Source organism: Arvicanthis niloticus, chromosome X (assembly GCF_011762505.2).
Source record: "Arvicanthis niloticus isolate mArvNil1 chromosome X, mArvNil1.pat.X, whole genome shotgun sequence".
Taxonomy (NCBI): domain Eukaryota; kingdom Metazoa; phylum Chordata; class Mammalia; order Rodentia; family Muridae; genus Arvicanthis; species Arvicanthis niloticus.
The window spans coordinates 2,983,734-2,999,163 of record NC_047679.1 but is presented as its reverse complement, the minus strand read 5'-3'; the positions used below and the strand labels follow the sequence as shown (position 1 = coordinate 2,999,163).

The window sequence follows — 15,430 nt, the reverse complement described above, 5'->3', positions numbered from 1 at the left end:
TCTCTGAAGCTTCTTCTTTCTCTGCTGATACTTTTTAGTTTTTCATTATTTCAAGTGGATTTATAATAGCTTATTGAAGCATTTATAATGACTGCTTCAAAATCTTTGCTAGACAATTCAAATATCCAAACTGTCTGTTTGCATTTATTGATCACCTTTTCTCACTTAAGATTAACCTGAGTTTGAAAAACTGAAACCTGAACCTTTTGTGACTACGGATCTTGTGTAAATCTTTTATTTTATAGGGATTCTCTACTTGCTCTAGTATTGGGCAGAGGCCCTGCCTCCTTCATGCCCTATATTAGTAGACGTTGGTTCCCCAATTATTAATTACACTGATTGGAGAGGCAGTGTTTTCTGGTCATTGATTCATGAGGATGGAATTTGGCCTCCAATTATAGCAACCTGGTGGGGAGGTATAAGAAATAAATTATTAGTCCCCATATTGCTTCCACTGACAAACTTGGGGTAGTGGAACTAGTGAAAATCTTGACTTGACACTAGACCTCCTTTGACACCAATTCAGGGGAAGGTGAATGACCCCTCATAAATGCTGGCAGGGTGTACATTAAGCCTGGTAAAGTAAAGCAGAAGTTCCCAATCTATTCTTACAAGTGAAGATTTATAGTGGCTCCTTATCTCAGGATAACCTTAGCCCATTTTTCATTCTGCCAGCTGTTGGATAATCTTGTCTAGAAAATACTGTTTTATATATATATATATAAAATTTGATAGAACTTACACCATGTGTAATACTGTTTCAAATTACTCATGAAGTAGTCCATAAATTGAATTTTACATAGTTTTAAAATACTGATTTACCTGTGCAGTTTTATCAGATTAATTTTTCTCCAGCTTCTATAGTGTTGCTAGAACTATAAAAAAAATCTAGACTTGGTATAATTTTTCACTTTTGAATAAATGAGAGGTATACCAATGCTGTGGTTATATACCTAAACAAGAAATGAATTATGATTGCTGTGTTAGGCCTTATGGGGAGGGTAAAGAATAGGAAGAAATGAGTCTTAGTGTAATTCAGTGACAATTTAGATCCCATATATGTAAGCAAGAAAAGATCTCAAATATCAAAATTATAAATTTTACTTTTTTATTTGATGCTGGAAATTAAAAGGCCCTGAGTATGCTAATCACACCCTGAGTTTTAATAAGGCTTTGAATTCTGTATTATATATCTAGTACTTTGTTTATCTTATAATATATAATGTTTCTTTTTTTATATCTTGTGTGTGTGTGTGTTTGTTTGTTTGTTTGTTTTTCAAGACAAGGTTTCTTTGTGTAGCCTAGGCTGGCCTCAGACTCAGAGATCCATCTGCCTCTGCATCTTGATTGCTGGGACTAAAGGTGTGAGCTCCCATGCTGACTACAGCATCTAATCTATAAAATAATGTCATTAAGTGCTTTGGTAATTTTTTTATACTTATTTGTGTGTGTGTGTGTGTGTGTGTGTGGGCATGTGTGTGTCATAGTAAGTCTGTGGAAGTTAGATAACAACTTGCAGGAATCAGTTTTGGACTCTGGCAAATATTTTGAGGGACCAAGGTTGGTTGCCCCACTATAAAGTGGTAGAGATTAGATTTGTGTGATGTAACACAGACCAGGCTCCTATTGTGATACTACTCTGCCTTCTACATTTTAATGTCCTCACTTGTAGCCTAGCATGACTGTCAACCCAGCACTCTACCAAGTGAGCTGTAGACCAGGCTGACCTTGAACTCATAGATCTACCTGCTTCTGCCTCCCAAGTGCTGGGATTAAAGGCGTGCGCCACCACCGCCCAGCTATAGTAAGAATTACTATAAAACAAAATTTTAACATTTTTATATGTTGTAAATTTAAAGTTGCATTAACGTTCCACAGTGAATGAGAAAGGCTCCACACTAATTTTACATACATTTGACAGATGATAAACTATGTAATTGCCAAAAATTACATAGACATGTAAGACTTATTATATGAAAACTGCCTCATCTTTGATGGAGGATAAATCTTTGTAGTTTGTAGTTGGCCGGGTTTAGCCAGGCATGGTGGTACATGTCTATTATTCCAGAACTGAGGAGTCTGAGGCAGGAGAACACAGATGCCAGCCTGGGCTACAGAGCAAGACCCTGTCTCATAAAACCTGTGCACCAACAAACTAGAATTTCCCCAAATCAAAAACAACAGCTTTGGTTTGGAGGTCACAGGGCTTGTACAACGGATCAGAAAACAGCTGTGCTAGCTAGACTCCAACCCCTCCTTATCACGTTATCTCTAAAACTGTAACATTATCAATGGAGAGCAGGAAGGCACTGGGATAAGGGTTGCCTTATATCATTCTTGGAAAGGGACTAAAACAGGAACCAGTAACTTTGGGGACGTGGCCAAATACTGACAGATTTGATTTCTGTTTGTGAAAGTGTCCATGAGGTAATGGGGCCAAAAGCCTCCCAGGTTTTGAAGGTCACCATTTGTGACACTTAACAATTTGTATGTTAATTTAGCTATAGAAAATATTCAGTCCCCTGTACTTACTCATTCAAGTAAAATAGAACACCAAAGAACATGTTTTGTAAAAGTGTAATTAAACACAAAATATAATCCATATAAAACTAGAGTTTATTCATCTAGTTACTAGTCTCCAGGCAACAATTTAAAGCTTTGTCTGTCTGCAAAATGAGTTGGGATTTTTATAGTCTCTCATTGAATGCAGCTAGGATTTACTGAGTCAGCACGTGCATATTCTGAAATCTAAATTTAAATATATCCTATTGATTACAGGTGTAAACTTATATAAAACATATAAAACTCAGTTTATAAAGGGAACTTTTTTTCATATAGTACATTTATTGATTATATCTGTCTTTCCAAAATAGTCGATGGAAGGTTTGGTCTATCTCCTGATTATACTATGGATCAAACGCCAGACTTATTCGCACCTGAGGGACAGAACAAATAAATGTTACTGCTAAGGGTTTCGTAGGTAGGGGAAGCAGAAAAAGGCTTTTCTGGGCAGGAAGCTGTGTTGAGGATTCTATTTCTCTAAGGCTAGTTCACATGCAGCTCTTACTCTTCCATGGAGGACCCACTGAGATGACAGCAACAGAAGCCAACAGTCTGAAATCCCCCTCGACAAATTTCACTGCTTTTTTTTTTTTTTTCCTTACAGTATAACGAATTACTGCTAGGGCGCAGGGTATATGCAAGCAGCAGGAATATCTGGCCCAAAAGTGCTGCCAACAGCCAGACCTTTGGCGGCGGGGTGTCGGAGCCTGCGCGCCAGACCCCCGCAGGCGACTCTTCATTCCTTCCTGGCTGGGGTGTTTGGGCCGGGGTCAGGGGACCTTTCCCCCTTCCCCTTCACTGAGGGTATGGTGCTTCGGACTGCCCGTGCGGCCTTGTCTAGGGCGGTGCCCGGGCTGCGGGCTATGGGACCGGCTGCTGCTTCTCAGGCGCACTCCTCGTAGAGGTTATTATTTCCAGCGGGGGCAAAGAGTGCGCCTTCTTCCGAGGACAGAGGTCTGGGACCGAGTGTTCCCTCCCCGCGACTCAGCTAGTGTCCGGCCGTGTAGGAAATCGCTATTCCCGGAGTGCGCGAGCGCGGGCCGGACCACCGAAATCACAGTCTTGGCCTATCCTAGGGCTTCCGGATAGCTAGAGGCTGTCCTTGGCGTCCTCCGTGGCGCCCGCCGCGGGCGGTGCCGGACCTCGCCCTGCTCGAGCGCTCCCCTCCCCCTCCCGATCCCACCAAGGCTCCCGAAGGGACACGGCCGGGACCCTCCATTCTCTGCCCGCGTATTTAAGTAGCACAACCTAACCCGCTGCTCCCACTCGGTAACAACCCTACTCAGGACAGACGCGCCCATCAGCCAACCACCGACTAGAACTGGCGAGCATCCCGCTCCCGGGTCGGTAACGGCCTCGGTGGGCGGTGCTAAAGCAGCTAGCAAGTTAAGTGGAGCCACGACTGACGCGAGTCAACAAAGGTCACGTGAGGTGAGGGGACTGCTTCGATTGGCTGCTCCGACCGGGCAGGGAGGGGGGGTCACGGCAGCGGCGTGGGGTTCGCTGTGTGACACAATTACAACAACTTTGTGCTGGTGCCGGGGAAGTTTGTGTCTCCTACGAATCCCACCAGAGCTCCCGCTCCTCGCGCGCTCCGGCCATCCCCACCGTCCCTGCCCGTGGCTGTCCCCTTCCCACCCCCGCGATGTGACCCTACAGCCGAGCCGTCGTCGCTCCCGACCCAGTGGCTCCCCAAGCCTCTGCTGCTGCTGCCTTCACCTCTACCGCGTTAGGATTTTTTTTCGCCGCCGCCTCTCGCGGCAGAGGAGGAGGCAGAGATAAAGTTGGTGTGCCGGTCCCGTGCGGAGATCGGAGGCGTCCTTGCGGGCTCCGGCCCGGGAAGGGGGGTGTCGGCGTTTGAGTTGTGAATTCGCTGCGTTTCCATGAAATCCTGCGGAGTGTCGCTCGCTACCGCCGCCGCCGCCGCTTTCGGTGATGAGGAAAAGAAAATGGCGGCGGGAAAAGCGAGCGGCGAGAGCGAGGAGGCGTCCCCCAGCCTGACAGCCGAGGAAAGGGAGGCGCTCGGCGGTCTGGACAGGTACGGGGAGCGGGCAGCAGCCGGGGCGGCTCGGGACAGGCAGGCGCCGCTCTCGGAGGAGGCCGGAGTGCGGCTCGCTTGTGGCGGCGGCGGGGCGGGCACCTCGGCTTGGCGCTCTCGGCGCGGCTGGCGCCGGGGCCTCCGGCTTTGGCTTGGACGGGTCGGCGGCGTTGCCGGAGCACTAACGAGCCGCCTGTGTCTTTCTCCGCAGCCGCCTTTTCGGGTTCGTGAGGTTTCATGAAGATGGCGCCAGGATGAAGGCCCTGCTGGGCAAGGTAAGGCAGCCGCGGGCCGGAGCGCGGACACGGTCTCTCGGGCCAGAGGCGCGCTCTCCCGGGACCCCGGGGCCGGGTCACCACTCATCGTAGCTTCCAACGACGGCCGGAGGGCTTCCGGAAAACTATTTCCTGCTACTGCGCTCCCCTTCACCCCCTGGTACCTCGCTTGCTCTCTTGAGAGATTACTTCTCTTGGAGCCAGAGAACAGAGGCAGCAGTGCATTTGGGGCCAAGCTCATTTTGCCTCCGATTTTACCGCCCTTGGGGGCTAGGCCGATGATCTCTGAGGTGCCTAGGGAGGCTCATGAGTTCGTAAACGGGTGCCGATTCCCTTAAATCCCCCCGCTCGTTATCTCCCCTGCTTTTTAAGGCTGTTTTGGCAGGCTGTTCGTTGTGTCTGCTGTTAACCAAACATTTCGGGATGGCTGCTTGTCTCCGCTCCCTGAAGGGGGAAGTTGCACGTAGTTTAGGTCGGTAAAGAGTTTGCATGGGCTTGTTGACGTGTATCTCAATCGGAGTGTGCTTTACCTGAACTTAGGTGACTTGTTTACTTTTTGGGTCTTTCTGCCATAGAGCCACCACAGTTGTATAGAGTTCGTTTTCTGGAGCTTCATTTCCTGTGAGTCTGTCAGGGCCAGTTGGGGGGATTCCAGGTGTATTCTCTTGTTTATCTGTGTGCAAAGTTGTTGGTACTGTCATTTAGTTAAGTAATGGCTGCTTCTGTCGGCCCAAGATGGCGGGACAGGGTGGGAGGAGAAAGTGAAGGGGGGGCAGTTTGGGGAGGAAGGAGAGGTAAACATGGAAATAAATAGTATCAAAGAAGAATAGGCCTCTCCTTTGGAGTATGTAGCTCGGTAGTTAATAAGTGATCACAGATTTTTTTGCTTGTAGAATTTTTGTTCCCTTCTCTAGCTTTGAAATATCATGCATAAGCCTGGTAAATGCTTATCAACCTGTAGCACATTTAGTTACCCATCGTAAGCTGTTGAACAAAGGCTGGAGTCTTAGTCTGTCTGCTTCAGTCGATATTTCCTGACCAAAGTGTGATTGGAATGGCAGGAAGAGGCTTTTTTGTTAATTGGGACTCTGGAACTTGGAGCGTGTATGATAGATGTTGCATTCATTAGACATTTTCTTTTTTGGCCGAAATCTCTAGGTTTGATTTGACACAGTTAGCTCTATTGTTGCAATTGAGAAGTTTAAGAAAGACGACTAAAGCTTAACAGCTTTTTAAAAAGTTGATTATTTTGTTTCTTTTTTAGTGTATTTTGGTTTGGCGGGATTGTTTTTTTTATCTGTGATCACAAAATGTTATGTTTTTATTTTAAAGTATCAAAATGTAAGAACTGGTGATTGCAGACAATGACTAGAAGGCAAAACAGTTATAATCTTTTTCTACAGGTCCATTTTCTTTGAATGGTAAGAAAATTTGAATTGAACTTTGACAGTGAGGGTATGAATTTGCTTTCATTAAAATCATCGCTAGAAAAATGTTCAGTAACTAGCTCTGGAATTATATAAATATCAATAGTTGTTGGCCCCCGTTTTTAAGATTTTTCTCCAACCTATTTGAAGTATTTTATGTACAAAGACTAGATTACAGTGAAGTTGTCATTCCAAAGATACATATAGTGTTTGAATTTAAGGGCCATTTTACTTTGGAGTAAACATTGCTAGTTTACATTGGGTTAATAAAGTTGCTTGCAAGGATAATTCATTTGGGAACTTAGGCTAAATTTATTTCTTTTGGTTACAGTGATGAAGAAATAAGTGGAATTTGTTTTAAGTGCTTGTGTAAAGTGCTAGTTTATAATTTCATATCTTAGAATGCTTATAATCAGAATCACAGTGGGTGGTGCTTAACATTGGATATTATATCATAATAGTAAAACCTACAGTTATTATCAACTGAGTTCATATTTTAAAAATTGAGCATTTTCAAAATTTTCTAAATGTGCATTATTTTGTTTTTTCTTATTTGAATACAGTCACATCTTAAACATGAAAAAAAATTCTGAAGCTTCATTTTGTTTGGGGGAAGAATTATGACTTTATAAATGTCGGATGGTATATTGATTAAAAAAAAATCTTAATTAGTTCTGGCTCCTTAGGATCTATCAGAGCCCAACAGCTTTAATGCTAAAACATTTTATATTCTGTACTTTGAACACCTACATGGATCTTGATTATGCCCTTATTAGCTTGAACATTTCAGTAAAATGTGTAATATAAATTTATGCTTGATAAAATAAAACCTTACATCTTCTGTTTGAATTGAATTCTGAGTAGAATGACTGAATTACAGTCCTTGGAATGAGGTGGTAAATTATTAAGTTTTAATCCATCCTCTAACTGTCCTGAGAATCAGTATGTTTGGATATGAAATTTGGGGAGTGGAATATGATGTTGCTTTCAGAATTATTTCCTATGTAACTCTTTAAAAAGTATTGGCTTTTCTCTATGGTATTTTGGGTTTGTTCAGGCAGTTTTACTGAACACATAATAGAACAATTTCTAGGATTCCTTTTTTAGTTATAAATTTTGTTCTGTTATTCCCAGAAAAATTTAGTCTGTGCCAAAACATATTTCACCTCTCTTGCAGAAATTTAGTCACTCCTACTTGTCTTGAGAAAAAATTCTTTCCCTTGTGTTTTACTCTGTCTTTAAAGTTTTAAAGTCCACATCTAACGTTTTGGAAAACTAAAACCATTCCATAGGTATTTTTTATTTGTCCCTTAACATGTGCAAGGCTGCTGTATTTCAGATTTTTTTTCTGGACTCTGCATACTTTTGTAAGATTCCATTATGTAAGAGTCATTGAAAGGTTTGCTTGCAGGATTGTCATTCGATATATAGTATGGTGTTTTGAATTTCAAGAAAATAGTAATACAGTCTTGTAGTAATACCTTAAATAAGGCTGTAAAGGAACTAGAGCTTGCTTTAGAATTCTTGTAATATAGCATGATCCTTAACAGTTTTCTCTTTAATGCCAACCCGTATTATTATCATTATTGTTGTTATTACTTATTTTATGTCTGTGGGTGTTTTGCCTATATGTATATCTGTGTACCACTCTGGTGGTGACTGAGGAGGCCAGAAGAGCTTCTCTAATCTGATCCCTTAGAACTGGAGTTACATCCAGTTGTGAATTGTCCTTGTGGGTGCTTGGAATTGAACCTGAATTCTCTAGAAGAGCAGCCAGTTCTCTTAACCACTGAGCCATCTCTCCATTTCATTATTTTTGTTTTCCTAATTACATTGGAATTGATGAGAAATAATTAAGTGAAACCTTTTTAGGCAGAAATTAACTATGATGATTACTTAGTACAAATTTGAAAACTTTTGGGTGTATATTTTTTAATTAGATAAGGATTTGAATTAGGAGTATATACAGAGAAGGAAGGTAAAAAAGTATAAATAAGGTAGTACTATGTAGTATCATTAGAGTAATAATATGGTAGAGGCCTGAGGAAAGTTGCTCTGTCAATCTGGGGTATCTTGTCTCTTTGTGAGGGGAAGGTAATATATCATTGAAATACTGGAGCTAGAGAGATGGCTCAGCAGTTAAGAGCCAGTACTGGTCTTGTAGAGTTTGGTTCCCAGCACCAACACTGGGAGGCATACAACAGCTTTATTAGCACTCTAGCTTCAGGGGTGCTGATCTATTTCTGGCCTCTATGGCTATCTGCACATATTTATTTGCACATAGGCACACACACACAGAAGTGCACAATAAAGATAAATTTTTAAAATGAAATACGTTTTTTTGTTGTCACATTTTGTGTGTGTGAGGGAGGTGGGGGTGAGAGTGTGTGTGTGTGTGTGTGTGTGTGTGTGTGTGTGTGTGAGAGAGAGAGAGAGAAAGAGAATGAGAGAATATGAATGAATTTATAAGCAAGATCGAGTGATCACGCAGGCAAGAGCAGGCATACTAGCAAGCATCAGTGGAAAGTTCTTGCCTTCCTCTGTCACAGGGATTGAACCCAACTGGTCAGGTTTAGCTATAAGTAAGTGATTACTGGCTGAGTCACATCCCAGGCCCTATAGTTGTTTGTTTTAATAATCTTACTGTTAAGTTTCTCTTAAGTATTCTGGTTGGATTTTTTTGATAGTTCTTTTAATAGAAAGGTTTTATAAAATACTTAGGCATTATAATTTTTCATTATTTGAAAAATTAAGAATTTATTTTTAAAGTGATATTATGGAAATGCTTGGCATTTTTATTTGGGGGGAGCATAATGAAAGTAGCTTAAGATCCACCCAAACACTTTTCCTAAACTTGGTTTTGCATATATAAGGACAACATTAGGTCAGTTTTTAGAGCTGGCTTGTTTGTGTTCCAATAGTTGGATTATTGGTGATATGTGAAAAAGAATGTGTGCTATTTGTAAGGACTTAAAGAGAATCTCCATTTTCAGTGCTAAAGAACTTTAGTGTTTTGGTTGGAAAAAGTAGCTATAGAAATAGTAGCATGAAGACTGGCAAGATGACTCATCAAGAAAAGGCACTTGTTGACAAGCCTGAGGACTTGAGTTTTGATTCCCTTCAACAACTCCCTCACCTCCCCCACCCCCAACCCCCAAACACATGCTAAATAAATACATATGTCTTGTGCTTGAAAATTAGATTTTTATTTGATGGATTTTTTTTTAAATGTGTTTCTTAGTTTGGAAAATTATCTTATAAACAATTATAGTCACAATTGCTTGGAGAAAGTTTTATGCAGTTAATATGTTCTTTGCTAAAAAAAAATTAGATATGTTCCTTGTAACAAAATTATAGTAAGAGATCACATAACATGTTCATATGTCTGTCACAGAATAAAGCTGCAGCAATACATATGTAGGCACTTGTTTTGTTTGTTTGAACAGGGTCTTACTCTAGTCCCAGGTGGCTGGTAGTTCATCTTTCTGATTCAACCTCAGAGTAAGCCATCATGATGGGTAATTTTAAGTTTCCTGTTTTCTTTTCATTGAATAGGTTTTCTGTGGATTCTGTTACAAAAGACAATATTGACTCTCTTTACGTGGTTTAGGTTGTTAAAAACAGGTTCAGAGGTAAATTTCTGTGACTTGAATAGAATGATGGGGTCACATGCTTAAGTTTTTATTGTTTGGCAGGATGTAGAGTTAATCTTTTCCTCACTTAGATCTTGCAACATTTAGTTTTGTTTATATATTACCTATATTCTGTGTATTTGAAAGGGTTTTTGTTCATTTTTGCTTTAAAACTCATTGGTGATACTTTGAGTTCTTTGAAATTGATGTTAATGACTGATAATACTGTGCATATCTTTAAAATGTGGTATCCAGAGAGCTAATTTATGGTAAAAAGCTACCCATTACATTGTCCAAGAATTAAAGTGTTGGTTGGGCTATTTACAGCCTACCTGTAATTATTTGCAGACTATTTAATTAATGGCATTTATTTAATGAATGCATAATTGACAGTCATGTATTCATACTGAAACTTGGTATATAATTGCATAAGCTTTCTGTATTGGTTTGTAAGTTATGACAGTAATATTTGACAGTAATATTTGAATGCATATCAAGCTGAACTGGTCAGTGTAGGAAACATCAAGGTAATGTAGGTATCATTTTGTTAAACTGGAAAGCTCCTTAAGTGGGTTAGGATTAGTGTAAGGATAACTGGCAGAAACAAAGTATCAGGTACTCTGAATATTTGTCATAAAGGTCAGTTTAACAGATTACAAGGCTCTTAAAATAATAGGAATTTTTTTCTTGGAGATACTGTTTCTCAATTTAGGTAGCAACAAGTTGCCATTTAATTTGTTTTAGGAAAATAATCTAAAAATCAAGTTTTAGCTTTTTCAGATCTTTAAAGGATGATCTATACCTTGTGATCTTTGTAGTAATACACACTTTTCTATGGGTTCTTAAATGAGTTTGCCTACCAAGCTTAAAAGATTCTTGACAATATTGGAAGGTTTCTCACAAAGTAGTTTACATAATCACTATTTTGGAGTGCACAACACAACTTTCTACTTTATAGAGTTCTTTTCTGTCGTGTACAAAATACTTTTAGATTTATTTATTTTATGGATGAGTACTTTGCCTGCATTTGTGTATCATGTGTGTTCCGGGTCTTATTAGAGGTCAGAATAGGACATTGGATCCCCTGGGACTGGAGTTACAGATGGTTGTGAGCTGCTATGTGGGTGTTGGGAATTAAACTTAGGTCCTCTGGAAGAGTAACACATACTCTTGACCATTTAGCCAACTCTTAAGCCCTTCTCACTCTTAGAAAAATTATTTATTTTTTAAGTTTAAATTTTTATTTTATGTGTATGAGTGTATGTATGTGTACACAGATGTGTCTTCGGAGGTCAGAAGACATTGGATTCCCTGGAATTGCAGTTAACAGATGGTTGTGATCTGCCATGTGGGTGCTAGGAACTGGACGTGGGTTCTCTGTAATAGCAACAAGTTCTTCATGACTGAGTGAGCTATCTCTAGTACCGTATTTTTATTTCTAATTATGTGTATATGTGTCTGTGTATAGGTTTATGCACATGCGTGAGGTGCCCCTAAACACCACAAGAGGGCATTTGATCTCCTGGAGCTGGAGTTTAGGTAGTTGTGAATTGCCTGATGTAGGCACTGGAAACTGGACTGGTTTTTCTTTAAGAGCCATATGATAGATAACTCTTTTACCCACTAAGCCATTTTTTTCCAGGTTCCTTTTTTTTTTTAATTTGAAAAAAATTACACTTGTTTTTATTTTGTGTATATGGGTGTTTTGCCTGCTTGTATGTTTGCACATTACACATGTACAGTGTCCCGGAAGGACAAAAGAGGGCATTGAATCCTCTGGAACTAGAGTTACATGTGGTTGTTTCTCACTATATAAGTGCAAGGAACTGAACTGGGGTTCTCTGCAAAAGGAACAAGTACTTTTAACTGCTGAGCCATATCTTCAGCCTGTCTTGTCCTTCTTTTGAATGAAGTTTGCTCTTTAGCTTAGGCTGACCTTGAACTCAGGATCTATTGAAGCTTCCCAAGGGATTTTTTTTTTTCCGCTTTTAATTTTTATCTATTTACTATCTATCTACCTACATTAAGATTTATTTATTTATTTTTTATTTAATGTATATGAGCGCTCTGCTGCATGTATACCAGCATGCCAGAAGAGGGCATCAGATCCCCCCCCCTTTTTTTTTTTTTTTTTTTTTTTTTTGTCTTTTGAGACAGGGTTTCTCTGTATAGCCTTGACTGTCCTGGAACTCACTCTGTAGACCAGGCTGGCCTCAAACTCAGAAATCCGCCTGCCTCTGCCTCCCAAGTGCTGGGATTAAAGGTGTGCGCCCCCACTTCCTGGCTATCAATCAGATCCCTTTATAGATGGCCATGAATCACCATGTGGGTGCTGGGAATTGAACTCAGGGCTTCTGGAGCCATCTCTTCATTCCTTTGATTATTTTTTAGACTAGTGACATTTTTTTTTTTCTTTTTTCTTTTTTGGGTTTTTCCAGACAGGGTTTCTCTGTGTAGCCCTGGCTGTCCTGGAACTCACTCTGTAGACCAGGCTGGCCTCGAACTCAGAAATCCGCCTGCCTCTGCCTTCCAAGTGCTTGGAAAACTAGAGACATTTAAAAATGTTACAGCATTGTGAAAATATTACTGTATTTTTTTTAAAACTAAAGATGACTATAAACTAAACTTTCTGTAGTTGAAAAACATTTTAAAATCTTTATTGCATTTTATTACATCTTAGTATTCAAATAGTTGGACTATTTCTGAACTTGGTGGTGATATTTTGGTGGGGGAATGATAGTGAATGAAGTATGGACAGAAGGTGCCGTTATTTTGCAGTTTAGTAGCTTTGTGATAGTCACTGAACTTATTTTGTTTTTTATTTTCTTTAGCATATTTTATTTATTTGTCTGTTTGTTTTTAGGATTTTATACATGAGTATTGTAATGATATTTCCTCTCCTGTTCTTTTCTCATGTTCTCCTTCCCTCCTTTCAGTTTCATTGCCTTTTATCTTTAATTATTATATATCTATATTATATAAATTTATAAATACAATTTGCTGAGTTAATCTAATATTGCTCATATGTTTATGTATTCATGGATTAGAGAATCTTTCAGGGATCTCATTCCTGGGGAAGAGTGATTCTTCCTTTCTCAGCAACTGTTGTCTGCTTTCCATCTTAGGGCTAGAGCCTTTCAAAATTTACCCATCTAGGTTGAAACGTGACCCACTGTTTTCATTATGCTGATCTTGTTTAGGCAGCCATATTTTTGATATTTCCTGGTTGAAACTTCTCTGTCAAATATAGAAAACACTATGCAGACACTATGCAGCAGACATCTTGGTCCATTGGCTCTTAGAATCAATCTTTCTGTCCCCTCTTTCTCTGTATTCTCTGAGCCTTAAGTGTAAGAGTTACGTTCTGGATTGCATCCATTGGAACTAGGTACCCACAGTCAGTTCTCTTCATGTTGATTAGTTGAAATATTTTGCAATAGTCTCTGCTGCAAAAAGATCCATCTTTGATGATGGTGAGAGCTACACTTATTTGTGAGTTTAAGGATAGGTATTTAGAATATGGTTAGAGATGCTAGTTTAAGAGAGTGGCAGTTATAGATTCTCTTTAGAGTTCACAGTATCTTTAGGTATGGGTAGGTCTCTAGTATAAGGCATGATTTCCCTCCTGTTGAGCAGGCCTTAAGTTCAATTAGACAGCTGTTGACCAAGATACAAGTGCTACTCTTGTACCCTTAGGGGGATCTCTTCTCATGCTGATCATTGTTATGGATTATAGATGTCTCAGCTGTGTAGAATTATTGGTTGTTTCGCTCCTTCATTGGAAGCTTGCTAGTACTTTCTAGTACTGTGAGAATTAGTCTCCAGAGAGGAGGCTTCCAGGTCAGTTCCAGCTTGATACCTCCTAGTTTTTTGTCTAAAGTGTGTGATTTCTTCAAGTAGTATCTTAGCTGCAAATTCAGGGAAGCAACCAAGGGCAGTGGCTTATATTTTTTGGTTTTGTGGCATTGGGGTAGGGTTAGGTGGTATGTCTCTTGAACTCCCCTGAACTACAGCTCTAAAGGAGTGCCTGGAACTGAGGTTTCTGTTAGGTAGTCCATGGCTATTGCGGGTGGGGCACATTGCCACCCCAATCGATGGAACTTCTACTAAACTCTTTGTATATGTTTGTATATATACATAGATGTGAAATTTTCTGAAGTCCTTAATGTTATTTATTCCTCCTCCCTCCCTCTCTGTGTGTCCCACTCCACCCCAGGTCTCTCTTGCCTTTTTTTTTTTTTTTTTTTTTTTTTTTTTTTCATTTCTGCCTTCATAGTACCTGTGTCCTACTATTTTTCTTTCAAGTACTCCTGTTTTCCCCTTTTAGGATGTTTTTTTTTATTGCTGATTTTACTTTTGTGACTGATGTGGCACGGGCTGATAGTAACCTAATTTAGGAACTATAATGCCGAAAGATGGGGTTGATTCCCTGTTGAGCCAGTTTTAGGTTTCTAAGCCAGTTTTTAGGGGCCATTTGCCAGTTTTTTTCCTACAAGTCTGTTTTCACTTTTAATTCCATCCATTCCCCTTTTATTCTATTCTTTGTCTATATTGCTAAAATTTGTCATTCTGTTGTTAATGTGTTCCTGTATTTTTATCTGGTAGTATTTGTTGCTTTCCGAGGGTAGTGTAAATAGAAGATGGAGCTACCAAGTTTATTTTTAGGAAGACAGTTGGGCTTTTGGTTATGATTAAGACTAGTATATAAGATTGTCTATTTCATAGACAATGTCTAGTTAGAACAGTGGAAGAAATTGTTTCAGAGGGCCATTTTTAGTCTTGATTTATTAACATCAGATCCTGTTTGTAGTGAAAAAGTAAGTTTTGGGGGGAAATTTTCCAGAATGTTCAAAGAGAAGATCAGCTAAGTGACCCTTATCTATCAACAGTTTTCAGTCCGTGGCCAGTCTTGTTTCATGTGTATCTTATTCCTCACTCCTATTATTTTTAGGCAAGTCTACAAAATTAGTGACATCATTGTGTGTAATGTTTTCTCTTTAAATTTATTTTTTTACTTTTTATGTTTTTGGTTTTTTGAAGTAGGGTTTATTTTATTTATTTATTAATTTATTTATTCATATGTCAGAGAACACTTGTGCCTCTCCTCCCACCTTTCTTTGCTGTATGAAAATTGAGGATAAATTGCTTGGAAAATGAGTAGAAAACAGGTAAGAGCTAAATTTATGTGGATTTGAATTTTGATATTGTGTTGATATAGAATTTTATGTGTTAGAATATGTAGTGCATGACAAATATTTTTTTCTAAGAACTTGGGTCTTAGTTGCTTTTGTTCAGATAGTTTGTGTATTTAGGGAAATGATGTTTTCAGTATGTAGTGGTTAAAATAAATGTTTTAGATTTTTGGTTTTCAAGTATGATAGGAACTCGAAAAATGTTAGCTTCAGTGATTTATGAACCATTTGTTGTATTGCTGGGAGGATCTGTATCAGCTTTGGAGACAACCAGTTACTTCTGGCTTTTTTTCTCTATAGTATG

The 15,430-nt window shown here is 39.6% G+C and overlaps 1 protein-coding gene across 8 annotated transcripts in view; it reads left to right on the top strand.

The window, feature by feature from the left end:
• The first annotated feature begins 4,053 nt into the window (after positions 1-4,053).
• Positions 4,054-15,430, top strand: part of Kdm6a (lysine demethylase 6A) — a 123,114-nt gene continuing 111,737 nt past the window's right edge. For 6 of the 8 annotated variants that reach the window (XM_076918458.1, XM_076918455.1, XM_076918459.1 and 3 more), the window contains exons 1-2: positions 4,055-4,600; positions 4,812-4,875. In XM_076918458.1, the coding sequence (XP_076774573.1) occupies positions 4,446-4,600; positions 4,812-4,875 (219 nt within the window). In that variant the 5' untranslated portion in view covers positions 4,055-4,445. Of the gene's footprint in view, positions 4,601-4,811; positions 4,876-15,430 lie in introns of all 8 variants that reach the window. The other 2 variants (XM_034484935.2, XM_034484937.2) reach the window with 2 other exon arrangements.